We start from the raw sequence: 15,211 nt of genomic DNA on the forward strand, positions 1-15,211 counted from the left end.
GCTCTGCTCTCAATCACTTAAGACTATGCTGTAAAGTCTATCTCATGATTTGTTAAGTTCACTGGGTATGGTTAAAAATCTATAAAATATGTAACAAAATTTGGCTTAAAACAAAAGGCTTATAATTAAAAATCTATATATGGGCAGTCTTAATTTGCTACAACTTACTATATATGTGATTCAACTCTTGTTTAGAATAAACTGTAGATGTAACTTGGATTCAACTCTTGTTTAAAAAAAATAGGTCTCCCCCCAAAACTAGGTCTATCAAAAAAAAAAAAAAGATATTTTAAATAACAGCCACATGACTGGCAGCCATGTTTACTAAGGTTAAAGGGTACATGCCATGTGACTTCACCGCCATCATGATTAAGATGTCCACATGGGATAAAACAAAAAGAAGTATAAGATGTCTCTGTCCTACTAAGGCCTCTGTTTATCATTGTATCTGCTTTTAGACTAAGGGAGCAACAGCAGGTTTCCAAAATGTCTTGGATTAGGATGGATTTTTATATGATGATAAATTCCTAAGGTTAAGGTAGACTCAGGTTAACAGAACCTAACTTAGAAATGTACATCTAACTACTTATGTCTTTGCTAAATCTGTTCAACATCAGGCTTTCCAAAAAATTAGGTAAGTAACAACATACATTGGATGAATAAGATTTATTAATCCCTGAGGTCTACTTGGGCTCACGGTAATATTTGTCTAGCTTCTTTGTCTTTACTCATTTTTTTAAGCTTCAGCTATTTGGATAAACTGAGTCATTCAAGAAACTGTAACATTCTGTAATTGTGCACTATAGAAAAGATCAGGAAAGCTCCCAGTCTTTCCCAATCTATGGACTGCATTTACAGTTTGAAGTTTATAGCATTTATGGTTTAAAGTTTTTGCCTGTTTGTTTGTTTGTTTGTTTGTTTTTACTGCTAAGGAGTCCTCATTTAAATACTCAACTCAAATTTTAAGGCTCAAACTTATCAGAAATAAAGCTGTAAAATCCTAATCTTATAAAAGCTACTAATTTATAAGCCATTATGTAATTCATTTAATGACAACTTTTATTTAGCCTCCTAAATGTGTTTTCAAGGTTAAACCTAAAGCTACTAAGTCAGGTATACTTACAGGTAAAGAACCTCAAACTCTTCAGAGATCTGATGAATATGGAATTTAAGATGTTTAATAAAAAAAAAAAAAGCTCCCCCATAACAGATATGCCAGATCCTACAGGGAATGGTATGTCTCCAAAGAAGACAAATGGGGCACAATGATTCCACCTGAATTGTGGTAACACTAACCACAGGGCAAAACTTCCCCATGCTTTGCCTGCCACCAGGGCTCTGCCCAAGCTCTGGACACTAGGGGTGATTGCCCTACTCTACCTGGTCAAAATAAGTCCAGTCCCCCAAAGTCCTTCTCCACAGGAAAACCTCTCAGACCTGGGTCTGGCTGCCGAAGGCAAATGCTGCTCTGTGTGGAAGCTGAAGCTGAAATGTCATCCTGTGCAGCAGCAGCAGCAGACTGACCACTGCCCCCATGAAGCCCCCGAGACCACAGGAGCCCAGAGCAACCAGAGGTAGTGGGGAAGTCTCCGTCATGTTAACTGATACACAGGCCATTTGGATTACACCTCCTGCTGTAATTTACCCTTCCTAGGTCTCTGATGATATTGACTAACTGTGTCTTTGTCAGGGTGACTGCAGCAGGCATACTAGCTCCTCCCACAATGCTATAGCTGCCTTCTCTTCCTATGTAAGTCAGGCCTCAGGCCTCACTTTCCTAGAGCTACTGGGTCTCCAGCTGAGGAAGACAAACAGTTCACCTTGCTACCAGACTCTGAAAGGGTTAATCTCATAGGTGCTTTTAACCCAAAATCATTTTTTATTTCCCAGGCTTTCACTATGACTCAAAGGCACCGGTCTACTGTTTTTTCTACAATGTGGATTTCAGTACAGGTTACAAACAGCAATGCTAACATATCTAAAACTTTTATCTTTTTATAAACTTAAGAAAAAAATCATGTAAGCTTCAGGGAGTCCACTTGGATCAACTTTCAGCAGGCAGACAGACTCCAGGTAAGTACTGCAAATCAACAGCCTATTTTCCCATCTGCCTAGTCTGCCTATTCCTGAGGGTGAGATCTCTTTCTCCCCTAGTCTTGGGACTCCCTCCCCTCAACTATCAGGATCATGGGCCCAGAGGTTTCAAATGTACAATCAAGATAAAAAATTTCCCCTAAACTCCTCAACTTTACCTTCTGTCCCCAATCTATCTGTCCCAGCAGATTCTGAATCAACTGCACACTACTCCAGCAACTTGCCAGCCCCAGGTGCCCCTTGGAATCTGCATCCCAGATGGCCAGGCTTGCTCTGATATGGTAAATAGGCACCTCAGCTAGCCATTTGTCATGGGCTGGAGACCTAATACTTATTGGAGATGATCTTTGCATCATTCTTGCACATTATAAAGCAGGGGAAATGCTTGGAGATAATTTTTTTTTTTTCGAGACAGGGTTTCTCTGTGTACCTTTGCGCCTTCCCTGGAACCACTTGGTAGCCCAGGCTGGCCTCGAACTCACAGAGATCCGCCTGCCTCTGCCTCCCGAGTGCTGGGATTAAAGGCGTGCACCACCACCGCCCGGCACTAAAAGGTTGTGTGTGCCAGTTACCTTGTTTTTTTTTTTTTGGGGGGGGGGTCTTTTTTGTTATTTTGTCTTTTTTTTTTTTTAACAGAGCTGAGGACCGAACCCAGGGCCTGGTGCTTGCTAGGCAAGCGCTCTACCACTGAGCTAAATCCCCAACCCCAGCTTGGAGATAATTATTGTAAGGTGGGACACTAGTTTGAAAGAATTCATGACTTGATCACGGGATTGGCAGGCTCTCCGGCTCACTCACATATTCCCAGGTGTAAGTCGTGACATTGCTGTAGCAAGTCCCAGAGGAAGAACAGTGGGGCTGAATCCCTCCTGTTTAATTCTGAGGAGGAATATGGAAGAACAAATCATAAGGCAAAAGGTGATTCTAACTCAATTAAACCTGATGTTAACCTTGGGACTTCACGTTCAAGTTAATTTGGGGCTCGTGTGTCACAAGTATCAGAGAAACCCAGTCTACTCCAGTGTTGCTACTCCACAGACCAACTCACAAGTCACCGTGAGGCTGTCTCTGGCACTTAACACTCGGCAGTGACATAATGCCAAAGGATTTGATGTCAGACCTGAGTGAAAATATCCGGGCCTTTCCCCCCCTTGTGGCCCGCAGAACTGGTAAAGAATCTGAGAGTAAATGAAGAGGGGCAGTGAGCACTCTCACTCCACATGTCCGTCGTGGTTTATGCCTTGCACCATTTCACAGCCTCTGCGGAGGATGCAGCCAAAGTACACATGAGAAACTGCACCAAGCATCACCTCCCATCTGCAACTAAGAGCCAACTGAGGTTGAACAAGTGGCAAAACATAGGTTTTAAAACATCAGAACCTTTCTGTAGAATTACAACTAAAATGTAAAAGGAAAACAGGTCCTTTGGATGTTTGAAAAAAAAAATAACCCCATTTTGGTTCTGACTCTAGCAAATCAATATGCTCAAAAGGTCCTCCAGCTAAGAAAACATCTAATGATTATGGATCTGCTCATTCTCTCCTCTCCCCTCCCCCATTCTCCTTTCCCCCTCTCTCCTCTTCCCTCCACAAAATACGTTGGGATGATGACCATCTGCAGAGGATTCATTGTCACGTCCTCAGCTTGAGTCTAACACTGGAGGGAACTACCCTTTGTCTGACCATATGCCACGCATAGCAGGCTAGGAGGGAAGAAATTGCTTGTAACTGAGACTTACAAATAATCTCCCTCCCTTTCAGTTATTTCTTATAAATGTCCCTGAATGTGCACAGATTTTGCTTCCTTTTTTTGCAGAGAAAAATCCTATCTTGCCATGTAACAAACTTTGGCATTATCTTAACTACACGATCATGTCTCTCCTCCCTCCCTCTCTGTCTCTCTTCTGTGTGTGTGTGTGTGTGTGTGTGTGTGTGTAGGTGTGTGTGTGTGTGTGTAGGTGTGTGTGTGTGTGTGTGTAGGTGTGTGTGTGTGTGTGTGTGTGTGTAGGTGTAGGCTACCTGACAATAAGCTTGAGTGTTGTCCCTCAGGTGTCATCCACCTTTCTTTTTTTATTTTTTTGAGGTCTCTTAGTCTTGGCTGGCCTGGAATTTGCTATGTAGACCAGGATGGCCTTGAACTCACAGAGATCTGCAGGCCTCTGCCTCCCACATGCTGGGATTAAAGATGTATGTCCCCACACCTATGCTGTCCATCCACCCTTTTGGGAGACACAATTTCTTGCTGGCCTAGAGCTTGCCAGGGAGGCTAGGCTGGTGGGCCAGGGAGCCCCAGGGATCCCTCAGTCTTCGGGTCCATGGATTTTTTTTCACATGAGTTCTGGTGATCACACTCTCCTACTTTACCAGCTGATCCATCTGCCCAGTCCCAAATCATTTTTCTTCATCTCAGAAATTTGAAACTTAAAAAAAAAAACAGATTTGCGTGTCAAAAGTCTTTGTAATTGTTATATGTTTTATAGGACTTGATATATTCAGAGACTTCTGCCTTAATCAAAATCTAGATTGAAGTGCAGGGGAATAATTTCACTAATTGAAGGTAATGGCCCCTGCTGTGACCAGCTCAGGGAGCAAGCTCTCACTGATGCCTAGGCTCCTGATGTTGTGTAGAAAGCATGAGGGGGCCAGAGGATGCTGTGCCACCCACTTCTTCTGATCTTAAGAAAATGACTTCCCTCCTGACGTGAGACATCAGCATTCTGCTTTAAAGATGGTTTCTTAAAACTGACCAAACTTTTCAATACATGTTTTTAAATTCATTTTTACGCATTCTGATGGGGTGAATGCAGCCAAAGTACACACGAGAAACTACAAATACTAACTATACAAATGTGAACAATGTGTAGTGATCGAGTCAGGATAAGAGGCATTGCCATGTCTTCACACATTGCTCGTTTTTATGTGTTGGGAATTATGTAGTCTTCCAGTTACTCTGAAGTAGATCATGGAGTGCTGTAACCAAATCCTGTTATAGAAACACTGAATCTGTTCCCCCTGATACTTCAGAGCTCTTATCTAACTTCCCTCTACCCCTCTCCCCACTCCCCTCTCATCTAATAGTGTTTAGTTCTAACCACTGAATAGGTGGTTATTATAATAATCTAGGTTATTCTCTGAGGTCAGTTTTTTAGTTTCCAAAATACAGTGGGAAGATGTGGTATTTGTTTTTCTGTGTCTGCCTTATTTCATGCTTAAAAAATCGCCACTGGACTATAAACATCGAGTAGAGGAAATTTTTAGACTGAGTTTAGTATAAATGGTATTAGATCTGCCTGCTCTTCTGAGTCTTTTGATATTCTTATTTCAGAGAGGGATAAAAAGAAAGTACTTAAAAGTCATCCTAGATCACTTAAATTTGGCATTGTATTTAATTACAGAAACAACTGGGCTACTCATTCTAGTCATGTTCCTTTGCAAGAAGAGAATTTTAAGTCAATTTCGTTGCTTTTAAAAAATTCTTGGGTATATTTTCAACCACTATTGCAGTTGATCATTGAAACATTAGCTAAATTAAAAGAATAAAACACATGAACAACGACTCCCTTTAAAATGAAATAGACATCAGGTAAAGGAGCAGTATGCTGTGGACACATTCTGCTGTAACAACATTATGTAGTTAATTGGCAACAGTCAGAAATATTTGTATTATGCCACAGCTTCCAGGCCAATGATCCATTGAGTCCATGCTCGTATCTTGTGAGAAAAGCTAAGACATAATCCAATGAGTTAATACATTAACTGAAGTTGTAGATGGCAATTTACCTCACTGCTTAAACAACCTCAGTCATCCCATCTTAACAGAAAGACCGTCGTTAGCAGTGAACATCAGAACTGGTTGAGGCTCTTGAAGAGGTGTGCACGCTGAAGACCTACTCAGAGATATTAGAACAAAAAGGTGAGAAGGGCCAGCGTGGCAAGTGCTTTGGTTTCCCAGATGACTTTAATGTGAAGAACCTAGTCCTGCCTCATCTTTTCCCTGCTCCCCAAGTGTGCTTTCTCTTCTCATTCAGTCTGTCTTTTGAAGTTTATACTGACACAGTAAATAGGTGTATTAACTGAAAAGACATGAGCAGTCAGAGGAAAGATACCAGGCCTGAGCGTACATGCCTGGAATCCTGGCTACTCAGGAGGCTGAAACAGGGTGACCTCAAGTATTGGGCCAGTCTGAGCAATTTAGTGAGACTCTTGTTTCAAAAAGAGTGACTAAGATCTCAGATTGGTAGAGTACTTGTCTAGTGTGATGGGTACCATTCTCAGTACCCCAGAGAAGAAAAGAAAAATTAGAGAAGGGCAGTCAGCAGTGTGCACCTCCTTGAAAAGCAGGTCTCCCTTCACTTCAGGGTCTTTCCTGTTATTCCTTCAGTTGCCATAGTTATTCAGAGACCTAATTTACAGCATCTATTTCCTCATCTCCAAGTCACACAGCACACCCCTTCAGGCTTCATACCTCCTGCTTCCATATACTGTCACCAAGACACCAACATCATCTTAATTGTTAAGCTCACTAAATACATTTGAGTGCTTTGTTTTTCTACTTTCTGAAGTAGTCAAACTGAGTTCTTTCTAGAACCTTCCATCTCACACTGCAGGTGGCTCTCCTCAGGCAGCACTACCAGGCTCAGACTCTTCTCATTCCCAGCTTTAATCCTGGTCACTATTATCCTCACTTGGTATCAAATCTACCACTACATGTTCTGTGTTTATTCCCAATCCTCTATCACAGCCCTATCCCTCAAGTTTCAGATCTATACCTACTTTGTCTATGTTTGTTGATCGCCATACCCTAGAAGCATTTCAACTGCCACCACCCTTTTAGCTATCTGGCCTTAAACTGCTTTTATTTATGCTACCATCCATTGCAGAAAGAGTAAGCCATCCCAGTGCCTTCCCCATATGCCAATCTGCATCCTACGCTTGCCAAATTTATTTTGCACATCTCCTTCCTATACTTATTGTTATGTCTGATTTCTGGTCTTTACTTCACCCTTGATTAATCCTTGGATTAATGGTTTTGGCATTCTTCAATTTCCTTAACTATTGTGTGCAATTGAAAATTCAGATACTCTTGCTACTTCAGTATTTTCTTATCCATAAATATAAAACTCATGCTTCCTGTATTATATATGAGTCCATTTGTGCATTTACAACACGAGCATCTTATGTATTACTCCAGCGTTGGTTTAATACTTTGCTTCCTGCCCTTCGTGTTCTCACTGTACTTAAATATTTATGATACTTTCTTGTGCTTTGAATTCCCATGTCCCTCCTCTTTCCTTAACAATCTGCATTTATTCTTCAGACTTCAATTCAGCAATCACTATGGTACACCTTCTAATCTTGGCCTATCCCCTGCAGTCCTACTCATCTCTCTCCTGTTCTCTTCTTTCTGCTTGGCCTTCCTCTACTCACCACAGGCCTGCTCAGGTTGCACAGCCACTGTTTCCACGCTCCACCTCCCTCATCAAGAGCGAGTTCACCTATTACTCTTATCGATATAACCCCAGGCCAAGCATATATCTAACCAATTTTCTCTTTTTACTGAAAAGAAAAAAAAGTGACTGGCTGAAATGAAAAATCAGAGAATTCAAAATTTCTTTTCCTCACTCAGAACTATATTGACATGATACAAAAGGTAGACTGGGATCATAAACAAGGGTGGATGAACTTGGTAGCCCCTGTGAAGAGTGCATAATGCAAAACCAGTAATCAATTCCAGTAAGTCTACATGATGCACCAGCTTAAGCAACTAAAGGCTGCTGGTGGAGGCAGCAGATAGCTGGGAAGGAAGTACTGACTTGGAAAGTCATCTGTCCAAGAAACAAACAAACAAACAACAAAAAAAGACGTTCCCTCCTCTCTAGGACACTCATCTTTTTGTCTTTTCAGCTAAGGGCTCCTTTGTTTTCACGACATGCAAAAACAATACAAAAAAACCAACCTCGCCGGGCGGCGGCGGTGGTGGTGGTGGTGGTGGTGGTGGTGGTGGTGGTGGTGGTGGTGCACGCCTTTAATCCCAGCACTCGGGAGGCAGAAGCAGGCGGATCTTTGTGAGTTCAAGGTCAGCCTGGGCTACCAAGTGAGTTCCAGGAAAGGCACAAAGCTACACAGAGAAACCCTGTCTCCAAAAAACTAAAAAAAAAAAAAAACAAAAAACCCAACCTCACCCAACTCAGTGACTTCTCTAAGCACTGCTTTCCTTACTCACACATTTTGTGCCAATGGGTTTTTATGTTGCTCTTTTATGCTGTATGAACCGTACAGGGTTTGTTTTTTATGTTGTGTCTGCAACTTCCCAGAACCATGTAGGAGTTTTAATGTTCTACTGCCCTTGCTCATTCTTCAGAGCTGAGGGACCCTTCCAGTCATCGAAGGCTTCTACATCCACCCAGTGGAAGGGTCTCTCAGCTCTGAAGAATAAGGTAGGTTTGGGAAGTAACAGCTTACTGTACTCTTAGTTCTCTCTCTCCACACAGCCTTTTAACTTCCCCAATACTATGAGGCAGACTATTACCTCCCAGGTAGTGAAACAGAAGAACAGAAACACTTTACTTCTTAACTGCTCAAGAACTTGCATTCAGGAATGATGGTGGACCTGGGATTTGAACAGGGCACTTGACCTTAAGTAGGTTCACTCTTCAGCAAAGCGCTGCATCACCTCAAGGCTTCAGGCAGGAAACCCATGATGGGCACACTTTAACTCAAGGATAACTTCTGCCACACCATTTTACTTTCACGTGTGACTCTTCTTCCCCTTCCTTTTCAGCTTTTGCTCTTCACTGTTCTTCATGCCATCCTGGGACACCAGCCGGTATGTTCTACTACCAGCTGAGGAACCCACATTAAACTAGTAAGCGTCCTTCTGCAATTTCACAACTACATTCGTCCCATGGGCGGATGCCCATGTTGCTATCACACACGTGTACACCAAGCAGTGGGACTTGGGAGTAAGATGTGCTGTTCTTAGAGTTGCAGCATTTGCCTCTTTCCGAAGTAACTTTTAGCTGCCTGGCATCGGCTAGGGCATCCTATCTGAGGTCTGGTGAATCTCCTATACTGGCTGCATCACTCCTCTAGGTGCTGCGCTGTTTCCAGAGGCCACGGGAACAATGATGTGATTAATAAGATGTCAGACATGCTCGTGGTGGGATGGGAAGCAGACGACGGGCAGCCCTTGGGAGAAGCTCCGCTGCATCTACTCTTCCAGAATTGTCCCCTCCTCCCAAAGCAGGGAACACTCAGGCCCATCAGCTCCTTTGCTGCGTGCTGTGCTGGGTGTCGCAGAGGATGGTAGTTTTTGGTAGGAACGACATCAAATTTCCTTTCAGAAGCTCACAGATTTGAAAGCCAGTATGTTCCCAGGATCTCTGGCTCTCTCTTTCCACCGACTGACACTAGCCAAGCAAGTACCACAGAAACCCCTACCCTGGGTTTTCTGCCAAGATGCCCACCAAAAAACAAAGCCTCATCTTGACCTGGCAGCCAAGGGCAGAGGAGGAGAAACAATGTGTCTGAGAGTCAGCACTCCTAGACCACGCCCAGACCACGCCCTTCTAATGAAAGGATGCTCTCCTATGGCCCAGAGCCACTGGTTCCACAGGAAGCGGGCCAGCTGCATGTTCACAATGGAAACGAGACATTGAAAAACCAGATAATTAACTTGAAATCAAAGTAATAAACTGAAAAACTGAGTGGAAAACTGTTTAGTACCCTACCACCCTTGACAAGGTATGCTTTGAACAAGACTACAAGAGACAAACAACAGACCAGGCTCCAAGTATTCATGCTGGCCATGAACTTTATGCGTGCTAAACATTTACATTAACGTGTTCCACTCTATAAGAATTTCAAAGTGTTTATTTTTGGTCTTATCCATATACAGCACACTTTTTCTATTCAATTTTGCTGCATATTTTGTGAATTTCCAAGTTTCCTATCTAGCACATTACCTTGAGGAATTCTGAGTCGTTTTTAAAGCAGTGGTAATTATCTGGTTATTACTAAACCTGGATAACGATGTTTGTTTAACCTGACAGGGTGATTCAATATAAATGTATCACATGCACATACCTTGTTTAACACTACAATACACACATTGCCATGCTTTAATATTTAACTCAGTTCAGCACATACTCTATTAATATACATTTTCCCAAGCTTAGGAGTGCTAAGATGTATTCTAGTATCAACAAGGAGGGCCATAGCCTGCTGGTGCATGACCTTGAACGACAGGCGCGCAACAGTGTGCTTGTCTGATGTGGGTACTGATGTTACACTCAGTCTTAAGCCTCTGCAATATATGATTATTCCCCGTGGCTTCTTTATTTTATTTTTGTTTTTGTTTTGTTTTGTTTTTGAGACAAGGTTATGCCATGTAATCCAGGCTGTCCTTGAACTCAGCTTCCAGGAGTGCGGGCATAATAGGCATACATCATCACACTTGGCTTCCTTTGTGGACTTTTTTTTTTTTTTTTTTTTTTTTATTCTAGAAGTCAATTTTGACAACAAGAGATGAAAAACAGGATTGGATCAGGTAAAAAGAAACAAGGGCAGGCATCATTCTGGATGCTAAGAAGATCATTTATGGTAGCTGCAATGTACTTTCCAGGAAACTGTCAGCGAAAATAGGTACAAAGGGACAGAAAATTAAATCAGGACAAGTTTTTGATTTTATGAAAAAGCATCAAGAAACTAACAATGTGTTAACAGATGGCATTTTCTGACACAGGAGCTAAAAAGCAAAGGCCAATATAAGAAATGAGCATCACCTGTCACAGCACCGCTCCTACAATCCTAATACCCAACATGAGATTGATCATCAGCATGACCACTGCTAGAAGCAGGATGCAGCCCCCCTCCCCCTGAACTGTTCTCTCCCATGAACACGTCTTTACAACCATAGAAAAGAAAGAGAAGAGAGAAGAAAAATAAAACATTTCCTTTTATTTTCTTAGGCACACAAGTGATGTGGGATACCAATTTTCAAGACATTGCACTGCTTCACTGTTAGAGCTCTCCACTGAAATCCCAACCACCTTTGAGAACAGCTTGCAGCGATCACTCTGCAGCTCAGACACGCCAGGTTATAATTCAGCTGCAAAGTCAACGGTGTCTGTTCAATATGTGGGTTTACTTGACCTCCTGAATTTTAAATATCCTATGAGAGTAATTCCTCTCCCCATTTAAATGGCTTTTCAGTTTGAAGCAATGACCTTTAAAAATATATATCCTAAATACCTTATCATAAGAGAAACCAGAAAAATCAAATCTGAGAAGCCTGACAGTATTACATGGAGTATCATTCACAGCCTAGGTGTAGCCTTTAGCTGAAACAAAATCTCAGCACCAAGGCCATCAATTACAATTGTTACAATTGTTCTCTAGCTTCACAGTAAACCTCTTCTTCTCGTCAAATGCTCCTTTTCTGTGAACGGCATGCACCTGCCACACAGTATGGATTTATTTGCACCAATGTGGCACACACCTAGCGGCTTTTAAGAACTGGAAAGACAGTCTCATGGACAACAAATTTAAGTCCTAGCAACTTCCCCAGGAAGAGTTCAGATTGCCACCACAGGTAAATACATATGCTGCTGGGGACAGGGGAGCACCTCTACTGCTTAATTCATTTACAGTGAGGGCAAACGAACCTGACCTTCACAGCTTCGCAGGGAGGAAACTGTCTGACAGTCCAGTAAGTGAGCACTGGGGAAAACCATCGTGGAACATTAGCGGCTGGTTACAGTGCATCAACGATGAGTATGGCTGGCCCTGAATAAATCCAGTCACTTCCGAATATAAACTCAAAGTGAGCATTCTAATGACAGAGACTTGATGATATGATTGTTTATCAAGAGTATGGACTTCAATAATTCACAAATCAGATGATCAAATAAAAAAGACATAAAAACACAGTAAGTATAAACATGGTTTTAAAAAGAGGTAATGCAAATTTGCCAAAGTGGAAATCTTAAAGAAAACAGGACGAAACTTTCACCAGATTTGAAAACTAGGTGGGCTCTAAATGAATATAAAGCAACTTTAGACTGTAGCTAACTGGTGTGAAAGAATGCTGTGCATCTCATTTCTGTGAATATGCATTTCATAAACACATATGGCTGGAGGCGACATGTGCCCAAATGAAAGCATTGCCTGGCAACTGCTGCTGCCCTAAGTCTAGGTTGCAGGGTTAGAGACAGTGAACATGGCATAGCTACGCTGCACATTACGGTGAGTGTGAATGTAACCTAGACACCAGCCACCAGATGCGCCTATCAAATAACACGGCGATAATGGACTGCTGTTTCCTGGGACCCTGGAAAAGTACAGCTAAATTTGTATTTTAGAAATGGTCAATCCATACTATTATAAAAGTTGATGATTTATTATATAAAATTATGATTGGCAGAATACAGAAAATTATTTTTTACCTTTACATATTTAGTACAAATACCAGGGAAAGTGTTAACATCTGGAAGAACTCATTACAAACTACCAACAGATACTCGTTTGGTGAAGTTGTTCGTCACAAATACTAAGTAATAGAATGCACTTCAAAATACATGAACTTTAAAACAAGTATGAAAATATGGATCTTAAATAAAGATTCCTTTAACAAAAAAATAATGAGAAACACGAGAAAAATGTTGCCAAGTCATACGGAAAAGAATAAATCAAATATTTCCTTTATTTGGATGGTTAAACTAAAATAAAATTTAAAACTAAATAGCAATGGGGACTCAAAGTATATATAGTTATTTTTCTACCAATAACAGAAAGATCTGGAGGCCATCATGCGCTGTAGACCAAATGCTTTTCATCATAGTTCTCTGGTTTTCTACTGCTACTCAAAGGCAAAGGAACTTATGTATCAGTGAGGGAAGGGAAACAACCGGAACAGGGCAAAAATCGTGGATATGAACATGATCGAATTCATCTCTAGTGGAAGACTAGAAAAATCTGCTTGTAAAGGATTACTCTGTGGGTCAGCAGTAACCAGGGCAAAGGTTTTACTGCAAGGAAAAGGCAGAAGAGAGAGCTTTGATACGTTGGAAAAGTCAGAAAAATGAAGTACTTAACAGAAAATGTTACCATATTTCTACAATCTCATTCTTAACAAAATCAACTAGCCATTAAGTTTGTAATTAAACTATTTTAAAAGAAAAGCTGATTAATGAGTGCGCGCCATATGAATCATGTTGGATGACTGTATTCTACAGCCCTAAGTGCTGCTAGTAAACACTCACGCTACAAGACAAAGAACTGAGGCAGTTTCACATTTCAGAATTCCTGAGTCTTCCCAGGGAAAAGGAATACCAAAGCCCCAAACAAAGCAGCAATAACAGAACAGATAACACAAACATGGGCATTTAGTTAATATTATGTTTATAATTTTAAAGCTGAAGACTATGGGGACAAATATATAAGTACTTTAATGGAACTATAAACATGATTTTAAAGCTTGGTTCTTTTTAACAAGGCGTTTTGACTAAACAAGGCCACCTGAAAGACAATTTCAAAGATGGTAAGCCCACCATTTTATAGGAATGGTATACTTATTTCAAAGCCTAATTGTTAATATAAAAAGGGAAAATGGTTTAGTAAGAATGCTATCAGACAGCCCTTTGATGAGGTCTAAAGGGTGAAACCAATATAATAAAATAAGAATGTGGGTTCTACTTTTGAGCCACCAACCCCTGAATAATTTCCCTTTTGCTTTGCATATTACACAGTGAAAATAAAAAGGAATCTTAAGAGCACTTCAGTCCCACAATGTAGGATTTAAGCTTGTATGAAAAGGTGTAAAAGGCCCACAAAGACATAATGCTTGATAACATACATTCAACTGAAGTATATCTATTTTCTTACAAGCAAAGAAAATGAAGCAAAGTTGTCCTACTTAAAACAGACAAGGGAACAACAATAAAAACAAAAACAAAAACAAAACAAAACAACAACAACAAAAAAAACCAAACCTGAAAAACAAACAGTTTACTCCTTCTGGAAAGACTACCTAAGCAAAGAACATCCAGCAATGATACATTTAGAACTGCATACTTTTACTCATCTTTAAAGACAGATGTACAAAACTATTCATGAGCTTTATAAATAAGGATACTAAACAGAAAAAATATTTGGGTTATTTCTCTGTCCATAAGTCCCAGCAATAAAACCATTCAACAACACTAAAGTGCACACCTCTAGGCATTTCAGGTATAACAAGGGGCAGCCAAAGCTGCGTCCACATTTACATTTACAGACTCAGAAAATGGTTCTTGCTTTTAGAAAATTGTGCAATTTAAAAACTAGTCAGTTTTGTTTGTGCCATAATGCAACAGCACTCGTGTCTGCCACTGGGCAAGTGACTGCTAGGCCTGTACAGCATACTAGGCTCTTGACAACAGTTTGTAAGACTCATACAATATTGATTCCACCTCCAGAAAACGTGAGGGTCCTCTTGTTGTAGAAGGGAGAGCCACTGGGATCTGGCTGACTGCCTTTAACCAGAGAGGTTTTCAGTTCCATCTCACAAGCTACGATAGCTGCATTCAGTTCCACTTGAGCTCGATGGACTACATAAAACATGAGGCCTATGCTTATAACAATCTGTGAATAAAAACAAAACACTAGTTACCAACACATATAAAAGTAAAGGCCATGAATTCAATAAATACGTGGCGTAAAGAAGCTGCTTCACATGGACAGTACTTAAAAGCGGGAGGTGGCAAGCTGCACTTTTGTAACAGCTATTGCCATTAACTGAGCAGCCACTGTTCAATAAGTTGCTAATCTGGGCATTAGAAAAGTGGGGTTCTAAAGACTGCAACTGTTTTATTTCTTCCAAAGAAATATATTTTCTGGAAACAAAGTTTGATACCTTTCATTAGACTATAATGCCATGTAAAGATATGGAGACAGTGTTAGGAGAATCTGTGCTACAGGCTGTGTAAGATGCTAAATCTGTTTGAGTCACACTGAATTTGCGGTCCTACTATACACAGAAGCTCTGGGAAGGGCTAAGCTAAATGTGCAGGGTAGGAGACACATACTTGGCACTGGCTTCCGCAGCATGCATCATTCGCTTTCTTCCTTAGCCTCATGAA

General features: G+C 41.0%; 1 protein-coding gene across 2 annotated transcripts in view; it reads right to left on the bottom strand.

The window, feature by feature from the left end:
• The window catches only part of Tmem64 (transmembrane protein 64), a 49,605-nt gene that overhangs the window by 16,645 nt on the left and 17,749 nt on the right, over positions 1 to 15,211 (bottom strand). Inside the window, exon 3 of one of the 2 annotated variants that reach the window (XM_037202387.1) lies at positions 14,543 to 14,714. In XM_037202387.1, the coding sequence (XP_037058282.1) occupies positions 14,543 to 14,714 (172 nt within the window). Of the gene's footprint in view, positions 1 to 10,670; positions 14,715 to 15,211 lie in introns of those variants that run through there. The other variant, XM_028871621.2, reaches the window with a different exon arrangement.

Source organism: Peromyscus leucopus, chromosome 2, assembly GCF_004664715.2.
Source record: "Peromyscus leucopus breed LL Stock chromosome 2, UCI_PerLeu_2.1, whole genome shotgun sequence".
Classification (NCBI taxonomy): Eukaryota; Metazoa; Chordata; class Mammalia; order Rodentia; family Cricetidae; genus Peromyscus; species Peromyscus leucopus.